General features: G+C 45.2%; 1 protein-coding gene across 1 annotated transcript; it reads right to left on the reverse strand.

Annotated features, from left to right (window-relative positions):
• Positions 1-3,096: 3,096 nt before the first annotated feature.
• On the reverse strand, positions 3,097-10,746 carry LOC135387560 (uncharacterized). Its single transcript, XM_064616701.1, has 7 exons — positions 10,632-10,746; positions 9,899-10,168; positions 7,344-7,563; positions 5,583-5,846; positions 4,682-5,014; positions 3,328-3,419; positions 3,097-3,251 (listed from the first exon to the last, which is right to left on the reverse strand). Exons 1-7 carry the CDS (start codon positions 10,668-10,670, stop codon positions 3,135-3,137), a joined length of 1,335 nt encoding a protein of 444 aa, XP_064472771.1. The 5' UTR covers positions 10,671-10,746; the 3' UTR covers positions 3,097-3,134.
• Positions 10,747-25,791: the final 15,045 nt, after the last annotated feature.

The raw sequence follows: 25,791 nt of genomic DNA on the forward strand, positions 1-25,791 counted from the left end.
GATAGGGTTATCGCTTCTGATTCGAAGAGAGAGGGAGGCGTACGCCTTTTCGCGTCAGTTATCGTATATCCAAAGTGACACAAAAAGGCGTTCGCCCCTTTCTCTCTTCGAATCAGAAGCGATAACCCTATCATTCTTGGCAATGGTTGGCGCACAACGTGCTATGCGGTGAAGTCCAGTTTTTAGAGTTCAGAGCCCGATCACTGAAGCAGCTACACTCTTAAAAATGAACTTCACCTCATAGCACGCTCCTAGCCAACCATTATCTCGAATGATATCGTTATCTGCCCTGATTTGTTGAAAACGGGGGGCGTACGCCTTTTCTGTGACAATTATGAACAGCATAAGTGTCACAGAAATGGCGTACGCCCCCCGTTTTCAACAAATCAGGGCAGATAACGATATCATTCGAGATAATGGTTGGCTAGGAGCGTGCTATGTGGTGAAGTTCGTTTTTAAGAGTGTACCTGTAAGATTATATCTGGACCCGTCCTGTTACACTGCGGCATGTTTGTCATTATTTCAAGCTCGACCCATAGTTCCTTCATTTTGCATCACTAGCACAAAACTTTGGCTTTTTCGAAATTGTCCAAAGTTGAAGCCCCATCGGCTGCAAAGCCTTTCAGAGCCTTTCAAACGACGAGTCATTATCTTAACCCCGCCCACGAGCAGCGTGAAGGGCATACCAATTAGACGAGATAAACGCTTCCTTTACGCTAATCATTATGGGCCCATAACTGACCTAGTAATCACTAGTCCTTCCCCTCTCTCTTTCTGGGAAAAAAAAATATGTACAAACAAGAAAACTAGCAAGAATGTCTTTAATACCCCTTTTGCGCATGCTCACAAAAAGAAAGCGAGCGTGGGGGAAAAATAATGAGAAAAGAATGATGAGGCCTCATCACCTTATCTGCTGCTCTGCGGAGTCGACGCTTATTGGACGACATCAAAGTATTGGGGAAATGGAAGGTGGAGGGAAAGGGAGGAAGGTGGTGTCGTTCATTCCGATAGATTCGACCGATATGAAAGTCATGGATCATAGGCGGAATGTTCTCGGACGTTCTTTCGGGTTATTACTCCACATTTATTCCGCTTTAAAAATGATACCTAAAAAGGAGCACACAGTTTGGATCGTGCTTGTCACGGGAGGAATTTCGTTCGCTTATATTGCGACGGTGCTTTATTTGTAGCCTACAACTAAACCAGATACAGCAGTGTCGACGACGGACAGAGCAAGAGATATTGCGAATGAGAACCTCCTCGTTTCTGTTCGTAATGAGGCTTTTCTGTGCCACTGCATTTTATGACCAAGATCTCGCAGATTAGGTCTCGTGTCCTTTCTTTCTTTATCTTTCTTCTTTTTTTTTAAGACTTCAGTGCCTGGTAATTTTCCGATAATACCTTAGCTTTGACTTCCGTCCCTACGCGAGTAGAGATTATCCCGCGCAGCTTTTCCCAGGAAACTTCAGTAAATTAGAGTTCTACTACTGCCTGAACGAATAATGAGGAATGTAAAACGCACTGACTCCGTATCTTGTACCGCTACATTGGGGCTCATTATCTAGCAAAGTCCTCATTAGGGTTTTTTTTTTCCTTTTTTCTAAAGTTTTCCCCTTCAGATTTGTGTACATCATACGAACTGAGTTTCGAAAGAGAACAAAAAATCACGTTCTACGCAGAGAAATCCGAGACGGAAACAGGTTTGTAATTGCATGTTCGGTATTCCGAAACATTACTTTCAGCTTCATGCGATATTCTCCTCTATATTACGTGTAATACATAAACGTGAAAAACGTAGAGAAAGTGTCTTGAGCTTTCTTGGCAAGTTTTGCAAGTTTCTGCCTTAATATACGTATATGCTCCTGCATAACTTCGGACACTGAAAAATTACTTCTCGCACGAAATGGTTACTCAGTTATTACTCCGCATGGTATACACGAAGTGTAAATAATATATTATCGCGTATTATTAATAAACTTAGTGCGCAAGGTACAAATAAATATTCCACGAAATATTTCGAAGACAGATACGGGTGCAATTGCTTGCCTTATTTTCGAGTTTGCAGATGGACGTATTACTGTACAAATAACGTTTGTGTGTTTTTGTTTCTATTGCGGATGAGTGTTGATAACGTAGTGGTAGATGAGGCAATTAAACATAGGACAAACACAACGCAAAGCCAAAGCCTTTTGAAATGATAAATGAGCAGTTTTATCGCCGGTGGAGATATTCTACCCCCTTGTTGGTAGTGATGTAGCAAATGAAATAATGAGCCCCTTCATAAGGATCGAAGTCCTATGGTGTCCAAAAATGTCATAAGAGCTTTGAGGGCAGAACGTTGGTCGACTGGATTTAGCCATGGACCGAGCAAGTTTGAAAGAGAGTGAGAAAGGGCGAGAGTCCAGCTGATTAAGACATACAACACAAACCTTCATTGCCCAGTTGCATTGCATTCTTCAACTGCCATTATTGAGAGTTGATAATTCGTTAGTAGAAATTGCTATGTTGGTATTTTCATGTGAATTTATTCACCACTGTCTCCTCGTGGTTGTTGCTGTTGTTGTTGTTGTTGCAAATGCCGAAATTTTGTGCAGAAATGCAAGTGAAATTTAAAATTGTCATGTGTTTACTGCACTTTTAAAACAACTTCACCACATAGCACGCTGAAGTCCAAGCACAGCGTCGAGTACCGTTATCACTCGTGATTTGTGGAAAGCGAAGGGCGTACGCCTTTTTGTGACACGCATAACTGCATATAAGTTTCATTGAAAGGCGTACGCCTCTTGGTTTCAATAAACCGTTTGAGCGAACGTTGTCATTCGGGACGACGGTTGACAAAGATCGTTCTGTGCGGCGAAGTTCTGTTTTGAACTTGTAGCAGAACCTCTGATAATGCATATATTTTGATAATACACTTTGATGCTTTGGTAATACGCAAGATCCGCATGGCGCAGAAAATTATGACTGTGGTGTCCTACTTGAAATTTGCCCGTTAAAAGTGGGGCAACCAACACTCAATTTTTTTACTCAGTTTCGAAATTGCACCACATCAATCAGTCAATGCACGCACATAGAAACACACACAAAACCATTACATATGCGAATCTCGTGATAGAGTTTAATATGAGCGATACTCAGAAGTCCCCTCGGGAATTTCTTCTAAGGACGACAGGTGGCAGCTGAGGTGGTCGAGGGTAGATGATTCGTCTTGGCACCACAGGGGGATCTACAACGCGAACTCTTGCAGAATCCTGAGAAAGAATTAGTCATTTAAATGCTGTAACACTTTCACAGTTTAGCGCAAAAAACGGGCGCTTAAAGATTTACCCTTTTGAAAGGAACTTTCGTCACTACAAGGACGACGGAGATTATGACGGACACTGCAGGGATTGCCAGCAACACGAACACAGGGATGAACGCTGAAGATTAGAACACATTCTATGTCAGTAATGTTCCAGTATCTGTTAAAATACCTAACTAACATCAACTCTTGTAGACGTGGAAAATTCTGTATTAGTAATTAGGTTGATCATGATTACGGGCGTATCCTTCCTATCCCACACCCTAAAAACACTACTTCACCACATAGCACGCTCTTAGCCAATCACTATCTCGAATGACATCATTCTTCCCCCTGATTGGTTAAAGACGGGAGGCGTACGCCTTTTTTTGGAACACTTATGCAGTCCCGCAAAAAAGCGTACGCCCGGCGCTTTCCGCAAATCGGCAGTGGTAAAGGTATCATTGGCCTTCACGTGGTGAAGTGCTACGTGGTGAAGTTAATTTTTTAAGCGTGTATGTGGTGAAGTTTCGTCTTTAGAGTGCAAGGAACACTTCGCTGGGCCAATACCACAGACTTTGTTTCTCGTCTTGCGTTTAGTTGATATGCACTCTTAGAAATGAACTTCACCGCATAGCACGCTCCCAGCCAACCACCATCTCGAGTGATGTCGTTATCTGTCCTAATTTGTTGAAAATGGGCGGCGAACGCCTTTTTTGTGACAATTATCAACAGCATAAGTGTCACAAAAAGGCGTACGCCCCCCCCCCCCCGTTTTCAACAAATCAGGGCAGATAACGACATCATTCGAGATGGTGGTTGGCTAGGAGCGTGCTATGCGAAGTTCATTTCTAAGAGTGCATATCAACTAAACGCAAGACGAGAAACAAAGTTTGTGGTATTGGCCCAGCGAAGTGTTCCTTGCACTCTAAAGACGGAACTTCACCACATACACGCTTAAAACATGAACATCACCACGCTGAGGAAATTGTTGTCGTTTATTTCCCTGCCTCGGGTTGCATCTTTGTCATCATGAACCAGCTTGTCTGCGCCCTCTCTCTCTGTTGTCGAAGTTCATGAAGCTGATTTGTGAAGTTCATTTCTAAGAGTGCACTGCAGTGTTCTTTGGTGGAGTTTCACTAAACGGAAATGTCGCTCCCCAGCGACAACGGCTGTCTCTTATTGCTCTCTCAATGGATTGACCTGGTAGCTCTCGTGACGTGTTACCTTTGCTGTCGCAAACAAGTCTCACCCAGTTTAGCAACTAAGTGTTAGCTGTGCGAGAAGGCGGCACAATATTTTTTTCGGATTGCCTTACATTATATTCTCCTGTCTACCCCGTTCTACCCTAACTACCCCGTGTCCTGCGGAAATATTGAGTACTTGTACGTCTACACTCACTGGGATTGATCATGACCACAGCGTGCGTGCGATGCGGTCTGCTGAAGACGCGTTCCATGTGGTCCACATCCATCCACCTATAAGCCGTGACGCTGAATACGTGTCTGCTGAAGGGCGACAACTGAGTTATGGTCACGGATGAACCCACGGCGTCAACCGTGCACGTGCCACGAGTTGAGTTCAGCAGGAGACCCATGGGCCACGCCTCCTCGGGCTTGTCGTCGCACCAGGATACGATATGTCCGTCGGACGACTCGTCGTGCGGCCACCAGTAGAGACGGACTTCCGTCCAGCTTTTAACGATGCCAGTTGAGAAGCACGGTTTGTCTGGGGCTGCCAAGTTGCCCGCACAAATCGGTTAATACATTACATGTTTGCTTAATAGTTTGCTAACGAATTTAATACCCCTGTCACACGGGCATTTCGATCCTTCTCGAATCCGATCTGCATCGAACTTCCCGAGCACGCTCGAGTTTTGACGCTGCTACACGGCCACTTTCAATGCGCATTGAATGGTTGACCTGTGCAAATGAATAAACGGAACTCATTAATTTCGCGTTTCCTATATAACAGCGATATTAGTGGTAATTTATCGTATACCGATGTAAGCATCATTTGTAGCTTAGCGCGCATGTCCGTCTTAAGTTATGACAGTTCACCGGGGTCGAGGATGCAAATGGCGGCCGTCGAGCCGTCTTGAAATTCTCAATCCTGTTATGGGAACTGTCTTGAGTCAAGCAGGATCAAAGTACGATCCTGCTTGGAAGCGGCCATGTAGCACCATCCGATCTGCATTGGGTTCAAGCAGGTTCGGTCGAGCAGGATCGAAAAGGCACGTGTGACAGGGGTATAACGTGGCGCCATTTGGAAACACATGTAGCCAACCGACGAGGTATCTTACCGAGTCGTTTGCTGCGGAAGTGCTTCTGGTACAGTGTGGTACCATCCATTCGGTACACATCGACGGTAACTTTAAAACGCCACAAATCAGTGGGAAGAGTGTAGATGCCCTTCTTGGCTCGAATGCTTTCTCTGAAGCAGTTGGTGTAACAGCTGCCTTCAGAGACGCAGGTCCTTATAAGGAAGCTCTCTTTGGCGGAATAATGGGCACTCCAGTTCAAACGAATCATGAAGTCGGACACGGCTACGGCTTCGAAGCGAAGGACTGTAAAAAAAGAGAGAAAAAGGGACAGTTAAGTATTCGCAAGTAGCGGGAGTGCAACCGACGGGAATGCAAAATTAACCAAGCCTGCACCCTTAAAAATGAACTTCACCACCAACCACGCTCCTACCCAACCATCAGCCCGAATGACAACGTTCTCGCCCGCGATTTGTTGAAAACGAGAGGCTGAGCCTATTTTGTGCCGTACCCTCGTTTTCAACAAATCTGGGCGGGAACATTGCCTTTCAGGATGATGGTTGGCTAGAAGCGTGCTATGTGGTGAAGTTCATTTTTAAAAGAACACCAACACGTAGGCGGAAGACAGGCATAAAAGACTCCGACGACCAGATAAGTGTCTGAAGGTTTGCGATCAACTTCGTCTCATATAGGAAAACTATGGACCGCAAACCGTTCTCTTTCTCTGGTCACCCTTGTACATGAGTACGGCTACTTCCAAGAAAGGGGAGGCTCTATCCAGTGCTAATGTTCCTAGTCTTGCTGGTAGTTGAGACGTCTGGGTCCATCCTGACGCTTACAGAAGCAATGTCGCGCTAAGATAACTTCTTATTCAGCTGATATTAAAACACATAGCAAACCAGCCTTAAATACGTTCTTTTCCACGCGATATTGAGATATGCGTTAAACTCCCTGAATGCATGCCTTTTTGGCACCATCACGAAATCTACTTCTGAATTAAAGGGACTATCGCATTCATCTCAAACGATTCCGAAACTGTAGCGCCGTTTTACTCCGCGTTCATCACTGATAATAACGCCGAAAACCCGACGCGAATTGGCAGCGTTGTTCCTGTGTAGTTTGATATAAAACTTCGCAAGAGCAGACGACGCATTCCGGGGTTCCCTCTCCGGAAACGTCACACGGACGAGGCCAATCACTGCGCGCCCTATGACATGGAGAATACCAATCACGGAGCGGCCGGAGGACCTTGGTAGCCTTGGCAACCGACAGACAGGCGGCCGGGCGGGCGAGCGAGGCGGAATGCTAGGGAACGGCGTCTTCTCTGTTAGCGGCTCGCGGAACGTTGTTTCTGGTTAGCGTCGAACGTGTTCGTACAGTCAGGAGCGTAACGCCTTGTTTCACGTAACATGGTTACGTCTGCACTCACACTGGTAAGCGAAAGCCAGCGTATTTACCGAGGACTTTTCACTTAGTATAGTGCAATGCGAACGCCAAGCAGACGATCTCGGAGACAATCGCCTGCGCTGCGCTCCTATTCGTGTGCCTCGCTTACGTCATCATCGTGTTGACTGCAGATGGAATGCGGACCTTTAAAACTCGATTACTTAATATTTAAGCTGTTTTCGGAAGAGAAATTTGGCAAAGTTGACTCTGAAACGGTGACGAACATTATCCTATCGGTATCATACATACGTTCCCGGATGCGATAGTCCCTTTAAGTGTTCTGTCAGAACACTTATGCCTTATCCATTTATCTTATCCCTTGATGTATCTGCTGTAATGAAATTTGTTAAAACCTACATGGATCCCTGGTCCAAAGCGTCGTGCAGTAGGTTGAATTGTTGAAGCCACCAAGACACTTCTTACAAGGAACGGCGCTGCAGAAGGTGAGGTTGCTGTTTCCTGGAAAGTCTCCAAGTACGTCCGTCGTTACGTTATCGATGGCCTTGCATTGGACTTTATTCGAATGTGCCCGCGTTGACACGCTCTTACTTGTAGTATTATATTGGTGCGGAGGTGCCTGAAAATCGGCAATATTTGTCACATGGCGGACAATCTACCATGAAGGACACATACACGCAATTAGAAGCGCGTCTTCAACCACACATAGTCAGGAGCGGGCCTCTTGTCTTACGCCCGTTTGTTCCTGTACATAGTTTCATAATGAAGTCGCTATTTGTTGTGCTTATCGTGTCGTTACTGTCGTAGCCCGGCCATTCCCGACTATTCAATGTAGGCTAATTTACCTCCGCGTTAACGTCCTCGGTCGTCGCCATAATCCATTAATGTCAATACCACGGTAGTTTCGACAAAGTTATTCCAAGCTCTGTGCGATCCGCTAATTGATCCTGAGTCGCTTTTACCTGCACCGAACCGCGGTGGATAGGTTGACAACGTCTCCTCTTACTGATTCCAAGCGTGAGGGTTCGAACTAGGCCGAGGACATGGTCACGACGTTGCACAAGACTGTTTGTGCAGGTTGGGAGGGGGTTTTGTAGCACACTCCCGAAGCCTCATGTGTGGAAAACCAATTCAGTGACAGATCGCTCTATCACACGTAATTGTTATAGTTGTCTCATCACCCAACTGAACTCGACTTTAGTTTGGGCCGTTAAAGGAGTTAGGTCACAGTGCCCCCGTGTTATGTCGGATAAATGTACGAGGGGCGTTCAAGTCAAACCGAGACTTTTCATTCTTCGCATAAGTAACATGAACTTACAGGCGAGAGATTAGTTTTATTTTTCAACGTAATCTCCAGCTGCACTAATGCACTTGTCCCAGCGTTTCACGAGGGCTTGCATGCCAGCAGCGTAGAAATCCTTCGTAGCAGCCATGATCGGACCGCATTCTTGACCTCGTCGTCGCAGCTGAAGTGGCGGCCCCCAAGGATCGCCTTCAGTGGCCCGAAGAGGTGGAAATCGCTGGGGGCGAGGTCTGGACTGTAAGGGGGATGTGGCAGCAGCTCCCAGCCAAGTTCCTGTAGGGTGCGTGTCGTGAGATGCGCGGTATGCGGGCGTGCATTGTCCTGTAGGAGGAAGACTCCTTTGGTGATGAGGCCCGGCCGCTTTTACTTCAGCGCCTTATGCACATCCCTGCGAACCTGGCAGTAATATGCACTATTGATGGTGGTACCACTGGGCAGAAAATCAACATGAACAACGCCAGCCTTGTCCCAGAAAACCGTGGGAAAACGTTGGCTGTTCTCAGGAACTCTGACACTGGGCTCTGAGCCGCTCCGACCGGGATCGTCGTGCACTGATGTACGGCAGTCTCCGAACCGTGTGCACCACTCAAACGCTTTGCTGCGGCTAAGTGTAGCGTGGCCATACTGAGCCTGAAGTCTTCTGTGAATTTCAGATGACTTCACGCCTTCATTCACGAGAAACTTCATGACACTTCGCTGTTCGACGTGCGCGCTCACCTCTTTGTCCGCCATCTTGTCCAGCATGTGTTTTCTGTTTTGCACAAACTTTGGACCACCACGTGGTGAACGCGGAGGCCTGTCGCGTGTGAAAATGACGAAAAAGAAGTAGCACGAGCCATTTGTACACTCAGGAGACAGAAAGTCCCGGTTTGACTTGAACAACCCTCGTAAAAGACTGCTATTTCCGTCCATGTGAACCATTCATGTGAACCTGCATTCCATGTCTTGCTGCGAATCTGGTAATAAGCGCAGATCTGGCTCTAACATCACGACGAGCATCTCCGCCAATGTGGATGCGTGGGAGAGGTCACGTGCTTAACAGAACCAATAGAAATGACCGAGGCCCTCGCTCCTCTCATATTTGAGCTCGATGTTGAAGCTTGTTGAAGTGTTTTTGTCTCGCCAAATACGCCACGTAAGGCAATAATGATTTTTCGTCAATAGTTAATTGTCCACTACAATGCGTGCATGACGTAATGATATACATGTGTCAACATGCGACAACCTCAATAAGGAGGGTGTAGGCTATCCCTGGGCAAAGTAATAAATGTGTCATGGGGCCCAATCTTCATCTTGTCGTTATCTGATAATTCGCGTAAAATGCATCACTTTGACCCGTGGTGGTGATGTTGGTAGTGATGGTGGTGGTGATGGTGAAAGGGCTCGACCCGTGATCCGTCAAAAACTCTTGCGCCAGCTTACCACAGCGGCTTTAGACCGCGTGAACTTTGAATATAACGATAACGATCGTTATGTGAAAGTTGAGGAAAGCGGACATGGATTGGTATAATGCCGCAATTCTAACGCATAGCCCACTACTGAAGGCAACAACAGGAAGAGCCCAAGAGCACCCTATAGTCACTGAGCAGCGCAACTCTATGCACATAATTAGTTCTGCGAGGACATAATAGTGCCTTAACACAGGCCTAACCTCAGGCAGTTGCAGCTCCGACAGGCATCCTTGCAAAGGTCGTTCCACCGGCCGGTCACGGGCTTCGAACCGACACAATGCTCCTTTGTGCACCTTGAGACACATGAAGGCGCCGATCTGCCGCATCATGGTTTTTGAAGAACCGTAGCATAGGCAGAACCTGTCACCTTTCGGAGCCACGCGTCGTTTCCACAAGTACAGTATAGACTTGTTCATGAACAAGAATTCGTGAACCTCAAATATGTTCGTTGCTGCTTCAGTCCACGGTAGCTGCAAAAGATATGGGGTAAGTTCTAATGGACAGTAAATCGTAATCGACACCCAACGCTCGTGAATTTCTTTAATCATCGGCCGCGAGGTTTCCTGATGTAGTTACCTTTTTGGTCAGTGATTTGGTCACTGAGAGTCTTCTCTTCACGTGACGCACAAATATATATAGAAGACGAACGAATATTGAGCGAACGATGAATGAATATTGGAACAGAAAGCAACCACATGCGAGTATTCTGCACTTTATCGGATAATCAAAGCACTGAAAACTTTCGTAAATGACAGCTAAAAGGGATTACGAAAGGTATGCCTTCTACGAAAGGTATGTATTCTATGCCTGCGTCTTTTAGGTGAACATCGCGAGAAGCGGTACCCCGTTGCACTTTAAAAGTGCAACAGGATACCTTCATCTGTGGTACTTTCATCTACGTCTCCGATGTCAAATCACACAACTAATACTTACGTAAGACAGGCATATTATGGTTGCCAGAATTGCGTGCATTGCTGTGATATCCAATGACACTGAATCCTGAGTACTCGTTGACGGAATACGACCCCACTGCGAAGAGAACTACTACTACTTCTTCTGCTTCTTCTTCAGCCACAAAGGAAATAGCCATTAGCCACACAGGTGACCGTGAGCCAGAACTTCTTCTTCTCCCTCATCTCAAAAGAACTCGCAAGGACAGCTTCTTTTTATTATTATTCTCTCCCTCGTTTTCTAACACGCAAATCAAATTAAATTCCTTCCCGTCTTTTTGCTGTAAGCTTCCTCAGATCAGTTGAATTCGTGAGCAGAACGTGTGACGCCAATGACCTCCTCCGGGTTCGAATCCCGGTGCCGGCTGTGCTGTCTGGGGTTTTTCCTGGGTTTTCCTCGGACGCTTTCAGTCATATGTTCAGACACAGTTCCCCTAGAAGTCGGCCCAGGACGCACATTTCCCCAGGGCGTCAGTCGTGACGTTGCCCACATACGTGAGGCCGACAACGGCAAGTCCTTTCACCATCACCACCACCACCACCACCACCACCACCTCCTCTTCCGCATTTTTGTAGTATTTCAAGAGAAACATTCAAAAGAATGCCAGGATCTTGCGTAACCATATACGTACATGAATAGACACGTGGTATGTTCATCGCTTATTCATAGACTTACAGAAATAATATTTTTAAGGAGCACAGGTCATTTATAAAAAAAGGCTGTGAGAGTAGCGCAGACTCTTCTTCCTCTTTCCTATCTTATATACCTTTCCTTTTAATAAATCTATATCCCCCCCCCCCTTTCTCTACAGATATTTGAAACCGATGACCAGTATGTGAGAGACCAATGTGCCTCAACTTTCGAGGAAATGGAAAGTAAGGGACCCACACAGTGCTCGTTCCAACGTCTTCGCACAACGTAAATGTCATGTTACTTCTCTTTCTGCTCACGTACCGCTTGCACCTGTCTTGGGGACAATGGCTTTGCTTTCTGCACGTTCGCGGACACATGGTATACAAAGTGTCCGTTCTCACCACACATGGTCGGTTGCGTTGAACTTTATTGCGCGTGTCACTTGAAATTTCGGCACCTTGGGTTTCTAGAAGTTTTGAAACTACTCCGATGCCCTCTAACACTCCTTGCCGCTTCACGCTCACGGCTCCCGAAAGGTCGTGTCAGTAGATATTGGAAAAATTTGGTACTGCCACCTTTTTTGTATACACTGAACCCTTTTGGTCAACAGAATGCGTGAGATAAACGAAATGTTCTTTTTTTATATTTCTTTCCTTCATTCTTTTTCTTTTTTACTTCTACCCCAGATGTCGCTGTCACGGTGATGGTGGTGGTAGAAAATAACGAAAGAGGCAAGGCGACGACGGCAGCTTCAATATCCGAGTGCTCACTGCATATACGGGAAGGCAAACTGCTCTGCAAAAACACACCGCCAACCAATGAATGGTCTTTAATGAATTCTTGTGTCGCTAGCTGCTTACCGTCGTGTCTATCGCGTACTATGATATTGCAAGTGGTCGAACATTATTGGAATCGCAAGAGGCCACAACCTGGTGCTCACTTTTTATTAGTATTATTTTAGATCTCAGCAATTGTATAAGCAGGCACTTTGTTTTCAAGAAGGAAATTGAGCACAGATTGCGTTACAACAACAGCTGTTGTAGCCTGTATATGCCTGCTGTTCTGTTTTACTGTTGATCAGAACAATAACAGTCTCTGGGTTTGCCATTAACATTTCCTCACGGGCCCGCTGGATTCTCAGTCCTTTTACTAAACTGCTGTTCCAGGTTCTTCGCGCACCTATTTCCCTGTAATGAAAATGAACTAACATTGCGGGCTTGCTAACGAAGCAGAGACAATTAATTGTTGAATTATTTAAACTGAAATACTTGACCATATAGTGTCAGCTTCGCGGGGGCTGCGCCGTAACGTAGACTGAATGTAAATTTCCCTTAGCGCTGAAAGATGAAAGTCACTGAAAAGGTTAGGCAGTTGTAGGACTCGAACCCACATCTTCTGGATTGCCGGTCCAGGGCCCTACCAATTGAGCTAAGCTAACACGCCTTCTCAGCGACTTCCAGGGTGCGTCATCTGAAGGGACAAACCAGTCACTCACTCTCGCTCATCCTCCTTTCACTCTTACATTTTTGCACACTCATACACACATTCATACGACAGGGATCGACACAAGCGGCAATTGTTGAACAAGAGAGAACTGATGTTCTGAGGCTGGAACAACATAGAAGGACAAATATCCGAGTGCTCACTGCATATACGGGAAGGCAAACTGCTCTGCAAAAACACACCGCCAACCAATGAATGGTCTTTAATGAATTCTTGTGTCGCTAGCTGCTTACCGTCGTGTCTGTCGCGTACTATGATATTGCAAGTGGTCGAACATTATTGGAATAGCAAGAGGCCTCAGAACATCAGTTCTCTCTTGCTTAGCGCTTTTGAAGTAACTAGTTTAATTCACAATGAATACCCCTTTTTTTTTCTTGATACTCCTACTTCTGTTGTCCACGTCTCGTTTATTTTGTATTTACATCACTTCGCGCCCATCTGACTTATCTCTTAACGTATATACATGTATGTATTTTATATGTATTATAACTCGATCGTGCACTCCCACCTGAGCACAGGTGTTTCGTCCTACACTCTAAACCTTTTTACACCTTAAAGGGTGTAAACCCAAATGTGCAGGGTACGCACCTTTTAAGGTGTAGTTTAACACTGTCAACATTGTTAGGGTGTAATCATGTGGAAGGGTGTAATTCTCAACGCTGAATAAGAAAATACGCAGAAAATGTTGTCAGCTTGATGCGAAAAGACTACATTTTTCGCATCGAGCTGACAACACTTTTTGGGTATACGCCCAGGACCATCTAGGAATGTATTTCTGTGTCATTTTGATAATCACCAAATGAACATATATGTAAAAAGTTTCACTGCATCTAAAGTATTCAGCAAAAGTTAGTCTGCTCATGCAGCATGTCATTAGGTAATTGGTGAACTATAATGCGATCAACTATGTGTTTAAGAATGTTATGTGAAGCAAATATATACGGCTATACATAGGCAACTCAAGGATAGTCCAATTCACCAGAACGCACTTCAATGAGCATTATGAAAAATGGTATGCATGGCTTGTTATATGCTCTGATGTTTTTGTTTTGTTTTTTGTTTTTTTGCTGGAAACTGACGGAAGAAAGAGAGGTGTCACTTGAACAGGTACCAGAATGTCACATAAACTATGTTTCTGGCAATCGTATAGTTGTTGACATTGTGATGTCTGTCAGAAGTGTCACGATTGATGGCTTCACAGTTTCAGCAAGTTGTGTATTTGAAAAAGATATTCCTGAAAATGATTTGCCGGTATTTTCAGAGATCTTAGGAATATATGTTGTAAATTCTCAGATTCTTTTCGTTTCCCTGTGTTTAACCACCGTTGAATACGATTGCCACGTGCATGTCCATGTCCACCACTCAGGAATCCACTGAGTATTTCACCTGTCGTGCTGAACCTACACAAACTCCCGGATGGCAGGCGCGTTATCAATCCATGTCATGCGCTTCTGTAGTGTGACGTACTTATGTCAATTCACGTGACGCGCTTTCTGATTGCCTATGTTATTTCTTCACTTATGTCCAGCTCTCCTTAGTGTGCCTGAATTAATCCACGCCTGGCTGTTAATCATGCCATGTGTTTATTATTTCGTCATGTCGTGCGTTCTTCTAGTGTTTCGTAAGTAATTTTATGTAATGTGGAAAACCTGCCCACTTCATCGTCAAAATATAACTGTTGTTGTTGTTATGTAATGCGCTCCCTTATAATTAGGGTTCCGCGTTTTCGATGTTTATTTTTGGGCAGATTCGGCGTATGTTTTTTTATGTTCATTGATTTTCGAGAAATAGGAGTTTTCCGATGTTTTTTTCTTGCGTGTACATGGTTTACCCGACAGTTAACGGCGCATAGCAATTACAATGTAATTTCAGTGCTGTGCGCGTCTAACGCAGCCTTAACAACAACAACCAATGCGAATTACCAGTTTTGTGAAATCACAAGAAACTTTATTGCTCCACAGCGAAGTGATGGCGCATTCACGAAACCAACGAAAGCACAACTCATTTAAGTTTATAGTAATAAGTGCAAGCATACTTCCCGAAGTTCTTGTCAGACATTGCTGCGCGCTCTTTAGTTCGCGAGTTCTATAAATGCTGCAAGAAATGACCGGAAGGCGTTTGTTCACCTTCTTCGTTACGAGGATTCTTCATATTCACGTGGCGCCGCGATCGCAGGGGCTCCGATATGCGCGCCTGAGAGTTCAAAATCTTAATTTTCGCAAACGTAGTCCGAGGCCCTCTTCCTTTTTCTTCTCATCTCGGATGCCGCGGAAAAACAGGACCGCCGTACGTGGAAAGTGGAGGTGTATGTACTGTCGTAATCTCTCCACTAAACAATTAAAGGCCTGTGACCGAGATTGTACTTGAGGTCACGTCCCTAAAAGGCTCACAAACGCTGTGGGGCAAATACAATGGCAGAGTGAGATTGCGACCAGCGCACCCGATCCGCACTCTAAATCGTTTTACACCTTAAAGGGTGTAAATCAAAATGTTCATGGCGCACACCTTTTAAGGTATATTTTAACACCCTCATAGCAATTGGGGTGTAAAGGGTGTAACGCCGAATAAAACTGCTGGGTTTATGGCAATAAGCTGGTAACTGTGTATTCACAATTATCAGCATATTGCGTATAATCACATTGAGGTCCATATATGTGCGCACATCAAGGTGATTAAATATGTGTGTAGACATGCACAGCCGACATACAGATAATCATGTATGGCGTGGTAGCTGTGCATGGCAATGAAGCATGGCAGCTGTATATTGCTTTTCGTGAAACTGTAGACCTTCTCATGAGCAGGCACCTCCCCCATATGCATGTTCATTACTTAGAACGCTGCATTTATTCGTTTCTTCAAGGCTTCGCAGTGTTGTACCCACAAATATATAACCACTGTAAAACGCATTATGTTGTTCATTATCCGCGACTCATCATGATGTTTGGTCCTTTCCTATCTGTATGGTTGTACGCGTTTCGAAGGGAAACACCAGCATTTTAAAGATGTTGCTAGAAAAACTCGACATTTTAAGAACATAACCCTTTCATTAGCAAGAAGACATCAATTTTATCAAATGTATGTGGGGTCGCAGCCCTTCATCAGAAATGCCACATCTACTGATGGTTCCAAGGAGATTCACGCAGAATCTATAGTCTATGTGAAAAGTGTAGTTGATAGTGATAACACATTTGCTGTTGGCTGTTGTTGCCAAAGAATCTTCAGAGGAGGACTTACCCGTGTTCATTGAGATTGCAGGTATACATGTTATTAACTCTGATACCATTTTTCTCATACAAACATTAACTACAGTTGAGTGTGATGAGCACTATCATGTATTTGCTCTGTCTTGCAATCAGGAGCAACGTGTTTTAAGCACTATCTCAACAGACCTTCTAAATCTGCATGCATCACCAGATGGTAGACTTGTTGTAAATCCAGGCCATGCACTGTTGTAATGTAACTTCCTGTTCCCTGTTGTTTTATATATTTGCTTTTGTTCATGTAAACGAAAACAAACATACTCCCTTTCTACACACAGGCGACACACTATCACCATATTTCACCTGAGGGTGGAGTACACCAACGTTACACCCTCAGGAACTTCCAAAAGAAAGTTGTAGGGTGTGAAAGGGGTGGTGATGTTTGTTAATTTATTTATTTTACTATTTTATTATTACACCTTTTACCGCCTATTTTACACCTTTAAAGGTGTGAAACGATTTAGAGTGCGGGACAAAGGGATTGACCCTGGAACACTCAATGTGGTCACAGGTCATCCAACCATATAGCAAATACCGAGAAAAAAGTGCAATAAAGGAAAGCCTGCTTGGTATGATGGAATCTTAAGCTGGGCATGTGCAGCAATTTATCTGTCATGGTTCCTGAAATGTTCCTCTGTATTCGATGTTTTTCGATTAAAACCGAATGAGTTAAAATTTAACCGGCGTATGTTTTTCGATGTTTTTCGATTAAAACCGAAAACTGGGAACCCTACATAATGTTCCCCTGTCAAGTCTGCACTATTCGATCTCCTTTCAGTGAACAAAGTAAACGTACGTTCAAGATTCAAACGCACCCTCAATACACCCTGTATCACACCCTCACCGAGATTTTCCAGAAAAGGGTGTAATACACCATTCTTACACCCTCAAGGGCTCTCAAACAGATTTTTAAGGTGCACAAATGGTGTGTAACTGCTGGATACAGCCACTTTACACCCATTTTACACCTTTAGGGGTGTGAAATGATTTAGAGTGTACTTGGTACTCGTCAGCTCGGCGCAGGGAAGTGACAGAATCTTGGGTCGGCACGAACAGTGTGTCTCAGCGAGACATCGGTGTTCCACGTGAAGGGCGCCAACTGTGGAGGACGCGTGGCAAGCCAGCAAGTACATATACAAAGGGAAAATAGCCGAAGCTCTGTGGCTGCACGTGGAGCATCTGTTCATAAGTTGATCGTGCGCTCCCAGCACAGGATAGCTGTTCGTCCTACTTGGTACTCGTCAGCTCAGTGAAGGGAAGTGACACCATCTTGGGTCGGCACGAACAGTATGTCTCAGCGAGACATCAGTGTTCCACGGTGACAGTGCCTCCTGTATATGTGTGGGAGTACATTGTGATACGCCTGCATACTTTATCTCCAGACCCAGACTTGACTTTAACGCAGGTTCGCCGTGCGCAGCGGGAGGGGAGATACACTACCGGTGCTTAGCGAAAATAAAGAAGGTTTTGGCTATGCCGCTCGTGCTACAGGGTGTTCGCCGTTAGCGGGGAACGATGTTGCCTTTAGAGGTGGTTATCAACGCGGCGCTAGCGATTACGCAAGCAGCATGTTAACTGATATCGCCGAGAGTTGCCCCGTTGGCACTTATCTGGGGACAATCTTGTGCGCATGAATTGATCGTCAGGAGCGTTGTATAAAAGGATTGAGGATAAACACAAGTGCATGTATGACACCTTTATTTAGTTCGGAATAAACACAGGAACCAATCGAGCTGTTGATAATTGTTCACAATGGTATTCAGTCTGACCTATAGGATATCGAAACAATTTGACCATGGCTTCCTGTGCCAGGGCTGTTCTGGAACACCAAGTCTATGCATGAGCCCTCCATACTGCGGGATCTCGTACTGCGGGATCTTGATGCCGTACACGCTTCGCTGCTGCCTCGGCGGCAAGAACCGGTCCATCATCATGGCCGACGCGGGATCTTGTCGATGGGCATGGCTAACACCAGCCTGGTTTGCGCGAACCTCTGATTTCTACCGTACAAGGCGTTTGCGTTCCCTATCTCTCTCTCTCTCGGCGCTTAGCCTGCGCGGCGCCCATATGATGTTTTCACAGCCTTGGGGCGACCCACCCTATATTGGAGGCAGGAGCCTCGCACACAGGGTTTTTAACAGCCGAATGGGTTCTCGCGTTTACGAGATCTTATCGTGTACGCTCTCGGCTATATACTGAAAATCCGGTGATACCACCGCAGCGGTTGTAAACCGGTGCGGTTTTCCTCCTTACCCCGCACATGTCGCCGCCGACGACGACGTGCAGTTTGTACAGCGCCATTTCGGGCCCAAACGGCCACGGATCCCAACAGTAGGTCGTTTCATCAGCGGGTTCTGCATGGTGTTCAAACGGTATGGTGCCAAGGAAAGCTACAAAACCTGAAGGAAATCCACAGAAAAAGCGGTGCTTCTTGAAAAGTGCGAACAACTCGAGACCGTGTATTTGAAAGTGCCGCGTCGTCTGCTAAACTACCGCTTGTTCCATAATTTGGGGCGCTGACGTTGCTGCTCACTCGCGCCACCTGGCCCAGAGCAACAGGTCTATACTGACGCTGTAAAGCTGACATACTTTGGTCTTGATCTCACGTTCCATCGATAGCGGTTGGAAACTGGCGGAATACTTCTCCGTGCTCTCAGCGCTCAGCGCACCTGCGGTAAGAGTTTTGTGCGGACATGCGAATGCCGACGACGCCGACGCGATCTCGGTAAAGTCTCTACTATATGTACAGCTGACGCTGTAAAAATAACTGTTCTAGAAATAACTTTTTAAAGTTATTTGGCTTGTCTAGACCACTTTCTGTTTACAAACATGTGGCGTCCCGAGAGGACCGGTTCGAGGTTATATTTTGCTCTGGTTGGCAAGAAGCGGGAAAAACGCGTCTGCTGATGGGCCGAAAAGGCTGATAAGGTTGATAGGTGCCCACCAGCATGCTTTGCGCTGCGGCGAAACGTAATCGATGACGTAGGAGTGCAAGTGGTCTATAGGGCGCCCAGGGAATCTTAGCCATTCTTTCGTTCTCGGCAACTTGACATCGCCTATTTTTCTGCCTTCGTATCTTCTCGAAGATAGGAAAGGTTCAGATAAAGGTTCTTGCAGAAGAACGGTTGTTTCTGTGTCTATAGAGTCAAAGCGTTTCCCGTAGGCAACATATAGTGTAGACTATCTTTGTATCAACAACCTTTGGAAATTGCCTCCTCAAATTATGAGGGAACACGCGAAATAAACAACAACAACAAAAAAAATTCCACACGCTTTATGTTTGGCCGGTTAAAAGGCGGAATGTGGTTAGATTTTTTAGCCTTAGTACGACGCATGTTCCTTGCTGCATGTCTTCCCTTTTACGGCCTCTATGATCAAAAGTAGTGCCCTGTTGTTTCTCAAACGACCGTAACAAAATACAGTTTTTTTTTACGGTGGCTGTTTCTGATAGAGGCCCTTCCGGACGTGTATCTGTTCCAGTGACAAGGCCACAGGCGCAGTCATAAAAGCATCCGTTCTAGACGCAGTTATGGGATTCGTTGCGTTGCGAAAATGCGTTTCATTTATTTGTCTGTCATTTCTTTCGCTAGCGCGACTGAAATAAAGCCTCGCGCCATGGAGCAAGCCCCATTCCGGAATTAAACCCAAAATTATGAAATGGTTTACTACCGCAAAGTATCGCGCTGGTGTGCCAGCAATGACCAGTGTCGTTGGATAATGAAATAATATAAGATAAACATTTCTCGTAAATAGTTCCATCATAAATATATATTACGGCGGGGGATGGCAACATGCTTTTTGTACGCTGCCTACGCGAAGCAACACTGGGGTTTTGCCGCTTACTGCACAGCCATCCAGACTGATTTTTCCAACCTTACAAGTGATGAACACAAGCAGAATAAGGCAAATCAGCTATACACAAAAACACGATTCAAGGAATGGCGCTTTTGTGTATAGCTGATTTCGCAATTGTTGACGTAATTCAAAACTTTGATTCCATTACGAAGCTCCAATCAAAATTACACCGGACACTCTCTTGCTACGACGCCAAACAGTGAACGACGCTTCAGTTCGTGCATCGTGTGTATATCGGATGCTTTAAGTCCACGCTGCGCGAGAACGCGCGTGCCACGCCGTAGAGCAGTTCCCGTGAAAAATATAGCCCGACTTAAAACGCACGCTGGTGTCGTTATCTGATGGACGTGAAGATAATTGTTGTCACTGGAGCATTTTGGATTACGGCTATGGGCTACATTAATTCAGTAAATAGGTATTGAAAAATGCAGCACTGCGCATCATGCCGCGCATGTACACAACGCTGCGACAGGACCCATTCCACATCCAAACGCGCACGGTAGGCATGCGCGCGCTTCTGCTGCTCTCTGATTGGATGTCGCCAATCTTCGCTTCCTCAGGATCCATTGGTTGCCGCCAAAGACGGCTCTGTTTTGATTGCGTTTTTCTTCTGAACAGTAGCTTTGTGTGAACTAAGTTTGCGTGCATTATACTAATTGAAACACGGACAAGTGCTTTTTTTTCTTATGTTAGTGCCCCTTTAAATTTGGTGTGAAGAACACTTTCACGGAATTAACTCAGTTACAGTAACTAGTTACAGCTAACTGTTACCTTCACAAGAGAAATAACTAGTTGCAAAATCTAGTGACTACTTCCTGTAACATAGTTACTCCCCATGACTGGTCTCGGCAATTTTGCTGGTTTTGAGTCAGTCCTGTACACTTCATAGCGCCCTCTAAAAACAGAGCTTCGCCGCATAGCGTGCTCGGAACCAACCGCCATGCAGAATCATATATTTATCTTGCCTGATTTGTTGAAAATCTTGACGAGAGGTGTTTCGTGGCATGGCACCGAATGCGCCTCCATGTGGCCTTTACAGCTCAGTGGCGTTACCGCTTGAGGCAAGTTGACTCACCCACCTGCTGCCACTGTAGTGTTCTTGAGGATCTGGAGCATATTCTTCGTCATTGCCCCCACTACCAACCTTCCCGAACCACACTCTCCGAGTCTCTTCGTCAGCTGGACTCTCGCCCCTTCTCCCTATCGAAATTGCTTGGTCCCTGGCCCAATCCAGCCCAGCAACGCTCTGCGCTTAAAGCTCTTCTGACATTTCTGGACACCATCGGACTTCGATCGTTATTGTGAAGGGGCTCGTTATTTTATTCCCCACATTCCCACCAGCAATGGGGTTGAGTATCGCCTGTGGCGATGAACCTCCCCACTCTCCAAAGGCAAAAATAAAGTTATTGTTGTTGTTTGTTGAAAATGGAAGGCATACGCCTTTTTGTGGCAATCCAATTTACCACAAAAAAGGCCAGGTGCAGTACTATTTTTAGGCTTAGTTTACCTATGCTTCCTCAAATTCGAGGAGATGATGCCTTTTTCATCGCAAACCTGCAATTTTCCCGGTTGCCTTGACTTACAATAAACGTGCAATAAAAGTGCAATAGAAAAGCCACAATGTCAATGCACACTTAAAACAGAGCCTCACTGCATTATATGCTCCTTACCAACCATCATCCTGAGTGGCATCGTCCACTAGATTTGTTGAAAACGAGATCCGTACGCCTTTGTGTCACTCTAAAGGGCGTACCCCCCGCGTTCTTCACAAATGAGGGGTGATAACGGTTTCGCTCTGCGCAACAGTTGGCCTTCATCGTGTTATATGCGGTGAAGTCGGTGTCGTCGGTGGTCGGTGCCGGCTGTGCTGTCCAGGGTTTTTCCTGGGTTTTCCTCATACCCTTTCAGACATATGTCGGCACAGTTCCCTTAGATGTCGGCCCAGGACGCACATTCCCCAGGGCGTCAGTCGTGACGTTACCCACCTCTATGAGGTCGACAACGGCGAGCCCTTTCACCGTCACCACCACCACCACCACCCACCACCGGTGTTGTCGGTTAAGTGCTGTGCACCCTCCATCCGTTTATTTTTTCATTTTTCTTTTTTTGCTATGGTCGTGACGATACCCACTTCTGTGTGGTCAACAACGGTGACGCGATTATGGCGTTACACCCACCCACCTCTGTTACGGCGAACGGCTTCACCATCACCACCACCACCACCAACCACAATCTGTTTGTAGAGTGTGGAGGAATAACGGGTTGAAAGAGACGCTGTTGCTCCTCTTCACGTCAAAGCTTCGAACCCTAAATCATGGGATCAGTCTCTGACGCAAATATTCCATATTTCATTCTTATGTAGTGAGAGATGGTACGTCGCGAATACACACGTGTCGCTATTTTCGTTCAGTGTTCTCTTAAGGTTGGGTAAGGGTACAGCCCAGTAGCCTACTGGCAGAAATGCAAGCTAGAGAAAGGAGTAAACCCTTGATATATAGAGAGGGACTGGCGGAGTACAGATTCCTGCTGTGTGCGTCAAAGACGCAAGAACAAGTTTCGTCTGCAAACTAGAGCATGAAAAATAACGTTTTGTCCCGTATGTCGTCTTGCCTTGCGAGAGCTCTCGAAATATCTTTATAAACGACACCCTAGACTCGGTGCTATTTTAGTGATGAACGTTTGCGCTTTCTTTTTCTATGTCGTTATTCGAACTGTGTTCCTGACATGGAGGGTTTTAATATCGTTCCGGTTGGCACGTTGTTGCTAACGAATTAGAGGATAAGGTACCGCTTGACGCCAATTAAATGCCTCTTCCGCACTCTTAGAAATGAACTTCACCGCATAGGACGCTCTCAGCCATCCGTCATCTCGAACGATATCGTTATCTGCCCTGATTTGTTGAAAACGGGAGGCGGACGCCTTTCTTGTGACAATTATGAACAGCATAAGTGTCCCACACATCCACGTCCACATTGCCCATCCTTGTTGAGCAAGAAGCTTAGTGCGCATTTTTCATGTTCGCATTTGTACTGCTAAAACTGCAATACATTATGAGCTCATATCTCCACGTTTTCTCCAAGATATCGCCAAGCGGCAAGTTTTCTTTTCATTCTCGAAAACAACCCCGTACCCAGAACAAGCCCACTTTGGCAGGCATAATTTACTAGCGCTACGATTACCCTTATTAATCCCACAGACGCGCCAGAAGGGAACGCTCTATGAAAACACGCTTTCATTTTTATTTTTTATTTTTTATTTTTATTTTGTGCAAGGATCACCGGCGCATGTCACCCCCATACATTTGCTCGCTCAAGGCAGCCATCAAAAAAACAAAAAAAAACACAAAAGAAAGACGTGCATCTCGTCGTTATCGCCATTATCATCGATCACACGTAACTTCGCGTCGTTCATTGGCAACATTGTGTACATGCAAACTCCGGCTGCATAATTTAAACCCAGCTACCATCCGTCCGTTGTAAGGCTCGTCCGCCGCCGATGATTTGTTATTTCCAGAACGCTAATCCCTTTTAATTATAATGAATCGCCCGCGCTTTCAAGTTTTGTACGGCTAGCTACGAAGCGGAATATTTTGCGAGAGTGTATGTTATATGTATATTTGTTCCATTGTACCATGCACCGTAGTAACGCAATAATTTCAGGCGAGGCTGACTGTAATGACACGCAAAGTGACCGTCGTTGCACCCTTTTCTCTCGCTTTCCCTCTATTACCGTAGTGCTCTTTCTGTTTGTTACATCATAGTTGAAGACACCGGCGACCATGTTGTGGCCCGTGCATAAGAATCGTGATATAAATTCGTCGAACGAAAGTATCCCTCGCTTCTTGCAAAGCTAACCTAGAAGAGGTGGAAGAAAAAGTTTGTATTCCAATTGCTTTATACACTTTAGTTCAGTGCGGCAGCAAGAGTGGTGTGCAGTGCAGAACTCCTCGAGATACACTTACATCATTTATTTTCGTGCTTGGGGTTGCCACTATATCTGGTCTCGCTCTATCATCGTTTTAGTTAACCTTACCAGCTTGGCCAAGGGGACATATACCCAGCTATTGAATTATGGCATTTAAAGAAACGGCAACAGCAGTGGGATTCGAACCCGCACCCTCTGGTTGCCGGTGGGTTCGAATCACAATGGTGCCTTTCCTTCAGCTGCTATCATTTAACTGAAGTATGCAACTGGGCGTTTTGAGGCCTGTGTTGTATTTGTACCCCTATGTTTGAGTACCTTGTCCACTACAACGTTGCATACCCTGCAATATGGCTTACTTAAATGTTGGAGAAATATTGCACTCTCTTCTGTTGTGTGTACATCACACCTTGATGATAGTGGACGTGTTACAAATTAACGTATTATCTGTACGGCTCGTTAAATGAACCGCAAAACAACTTTACAAAATCATAGTGTCATAACAAATCATTGTGCCCATGTTATGACATATTCTGAACGCATTATGGCCATCATTATTGTTGTGACATTAAACAACTAATCACATCATCATAATTATTTATTTTTATGGCCAATGGTTGAAACGATTTACAAGCAACAAACGTTTCCGTTCTGACCGCCTCTTATTTAATCATATTCGCTATCAAGCGCGTTTAGTGTAAACACAGCTCAGTTTTTGTATCAATCCGTACTCTCGTATTCCGTATCAAGGAAACATCATTACACCTATTCAATAACATGTACTTCACCCCTATTTTTCACACTTCGTTTCTTTCTCTTTCACAGTGCATGTAACTGCCATACGGCAATTCAGAAAGCTAAGAATGTAGCATTCGGCTTCCTCGCCTCGCTCTTGTGCAGCACAGGCAAAGCACGCTTTACAAGCCGCTCTCCAGCCTCCCGCCTTACCTCCACCGCATTCAAGTTTACGGAGGCGAACATTGAGAATATTGTCGTCTTTCGTTCCTTCCTTCATTTCTCCTTTCTAATATTATGTTGACAAATGTTTCAGTTTTGTTCTTTAAGAGATGTGGAGTTGTCGACATCCACATAGATGTAGTCAATTTCTCCATGTTATTTTTATTTTCATTCACTCTCTCAAGTATTGATCTCCACAAGCCTGTCAAGCGTCCGAGTTGCAGAGTTTCCTTTCTGTATTGGTCGAATGACACCAACCAGTATCAAAACAGTCGCCAATGTACCGTACCAGAAAGCCCATAATACTTTTTAAAAAACCTGAGTGGAACACAGCTGCATGGCAGCGATGCATCGTGGCATCATTCGTCGCATTAATTTCTCGTATATGAAACGAGCCGCATCTTATTAGACGAAGAGGCAACTGGCGTGATCACCGGCTTCCCTAAGGTAATTCTCCCGCTCGGAGAACATACGAGGCACGAGTTTGTTCATGTGCAAGATGAAAGCGTTTTAATTATCGCCTCGCCTCCTGTCTTTGGCGGCCTCCACTGAGGTATCATTAATATGTAAAAGCAAACCAGCTACGTGTTGGTGTCTTATTACGGAATTAACGATTACACGCGCGAGTTCCTCAGTGTGTTCATCCTGCGTCGCATCGACAACGTTTTAGTTTGACGTTATACGGAGTTATGTTTGTTTACGACGCTTTACGTATAGATGCTGTAAAACGTGCGATGTAGAATCCACCATACATAAAGCACGTTGTACATGGATGCGAAGATAAAGAGCTAGGTGAATTATTTGAACTAAAATCACATTGAATGTAATAATGAGTACAAAAGGTTGCTTTATACGTCTTTCAACACGGTTGCTAATTTCGACAATGATGATAGGGCTGTAGCTCGACCCAAAAGCCATAGCTACAGAACAGCGGTGTCTTGTTGATAACTTTACGTTGCCTACGTCATATTTTGCCTATCTTCTCTTTCGTGCAATCGCTTCTCTAGGCTGGC

The sequence above is a fragment of the Ornithodoros turicata genome, chromosome 3, assembly GCF_037126465.1.
Source record: "Ornithodoros turicata isolate Travis chromosome 3, ASM3712646v1, whole genome shotgun sequence".
Lineage (NCBI taxonomy): Eukaryota > Metazoa > Arthropoda > Arachnida > Ixodida > Argasidae > Ornithodoros > Ornithodoros turicata.

What these genes read in the sequence shown, in the direction of transcription:
- LOC135387560 (XM_064616701.1), bottom strand. Translation starts at nt 10,670, where the DNA reads ATGCACGCAATTCTGGCAACCATAATATGCCTGTCTTAC. An exon ending in CGGAGCTGCAACTGCCTGAG is followed by an intron (nt 7,564 to 9,898) that starts GTTAGGCCTGTG and finishes GCCGATTTTCAG; the next exon opens with GCACCTCCGCACCAATATAA. An exon ending in CGAAAGTTCCTTTCAAAAGG is followed by an intron (nt 3,252 to 3,327) that starts GTAAATCTTTAA and finishes ATTCTTTCTCAG; the next exon opens with GATTCTGCAAGAGTTCGCGT.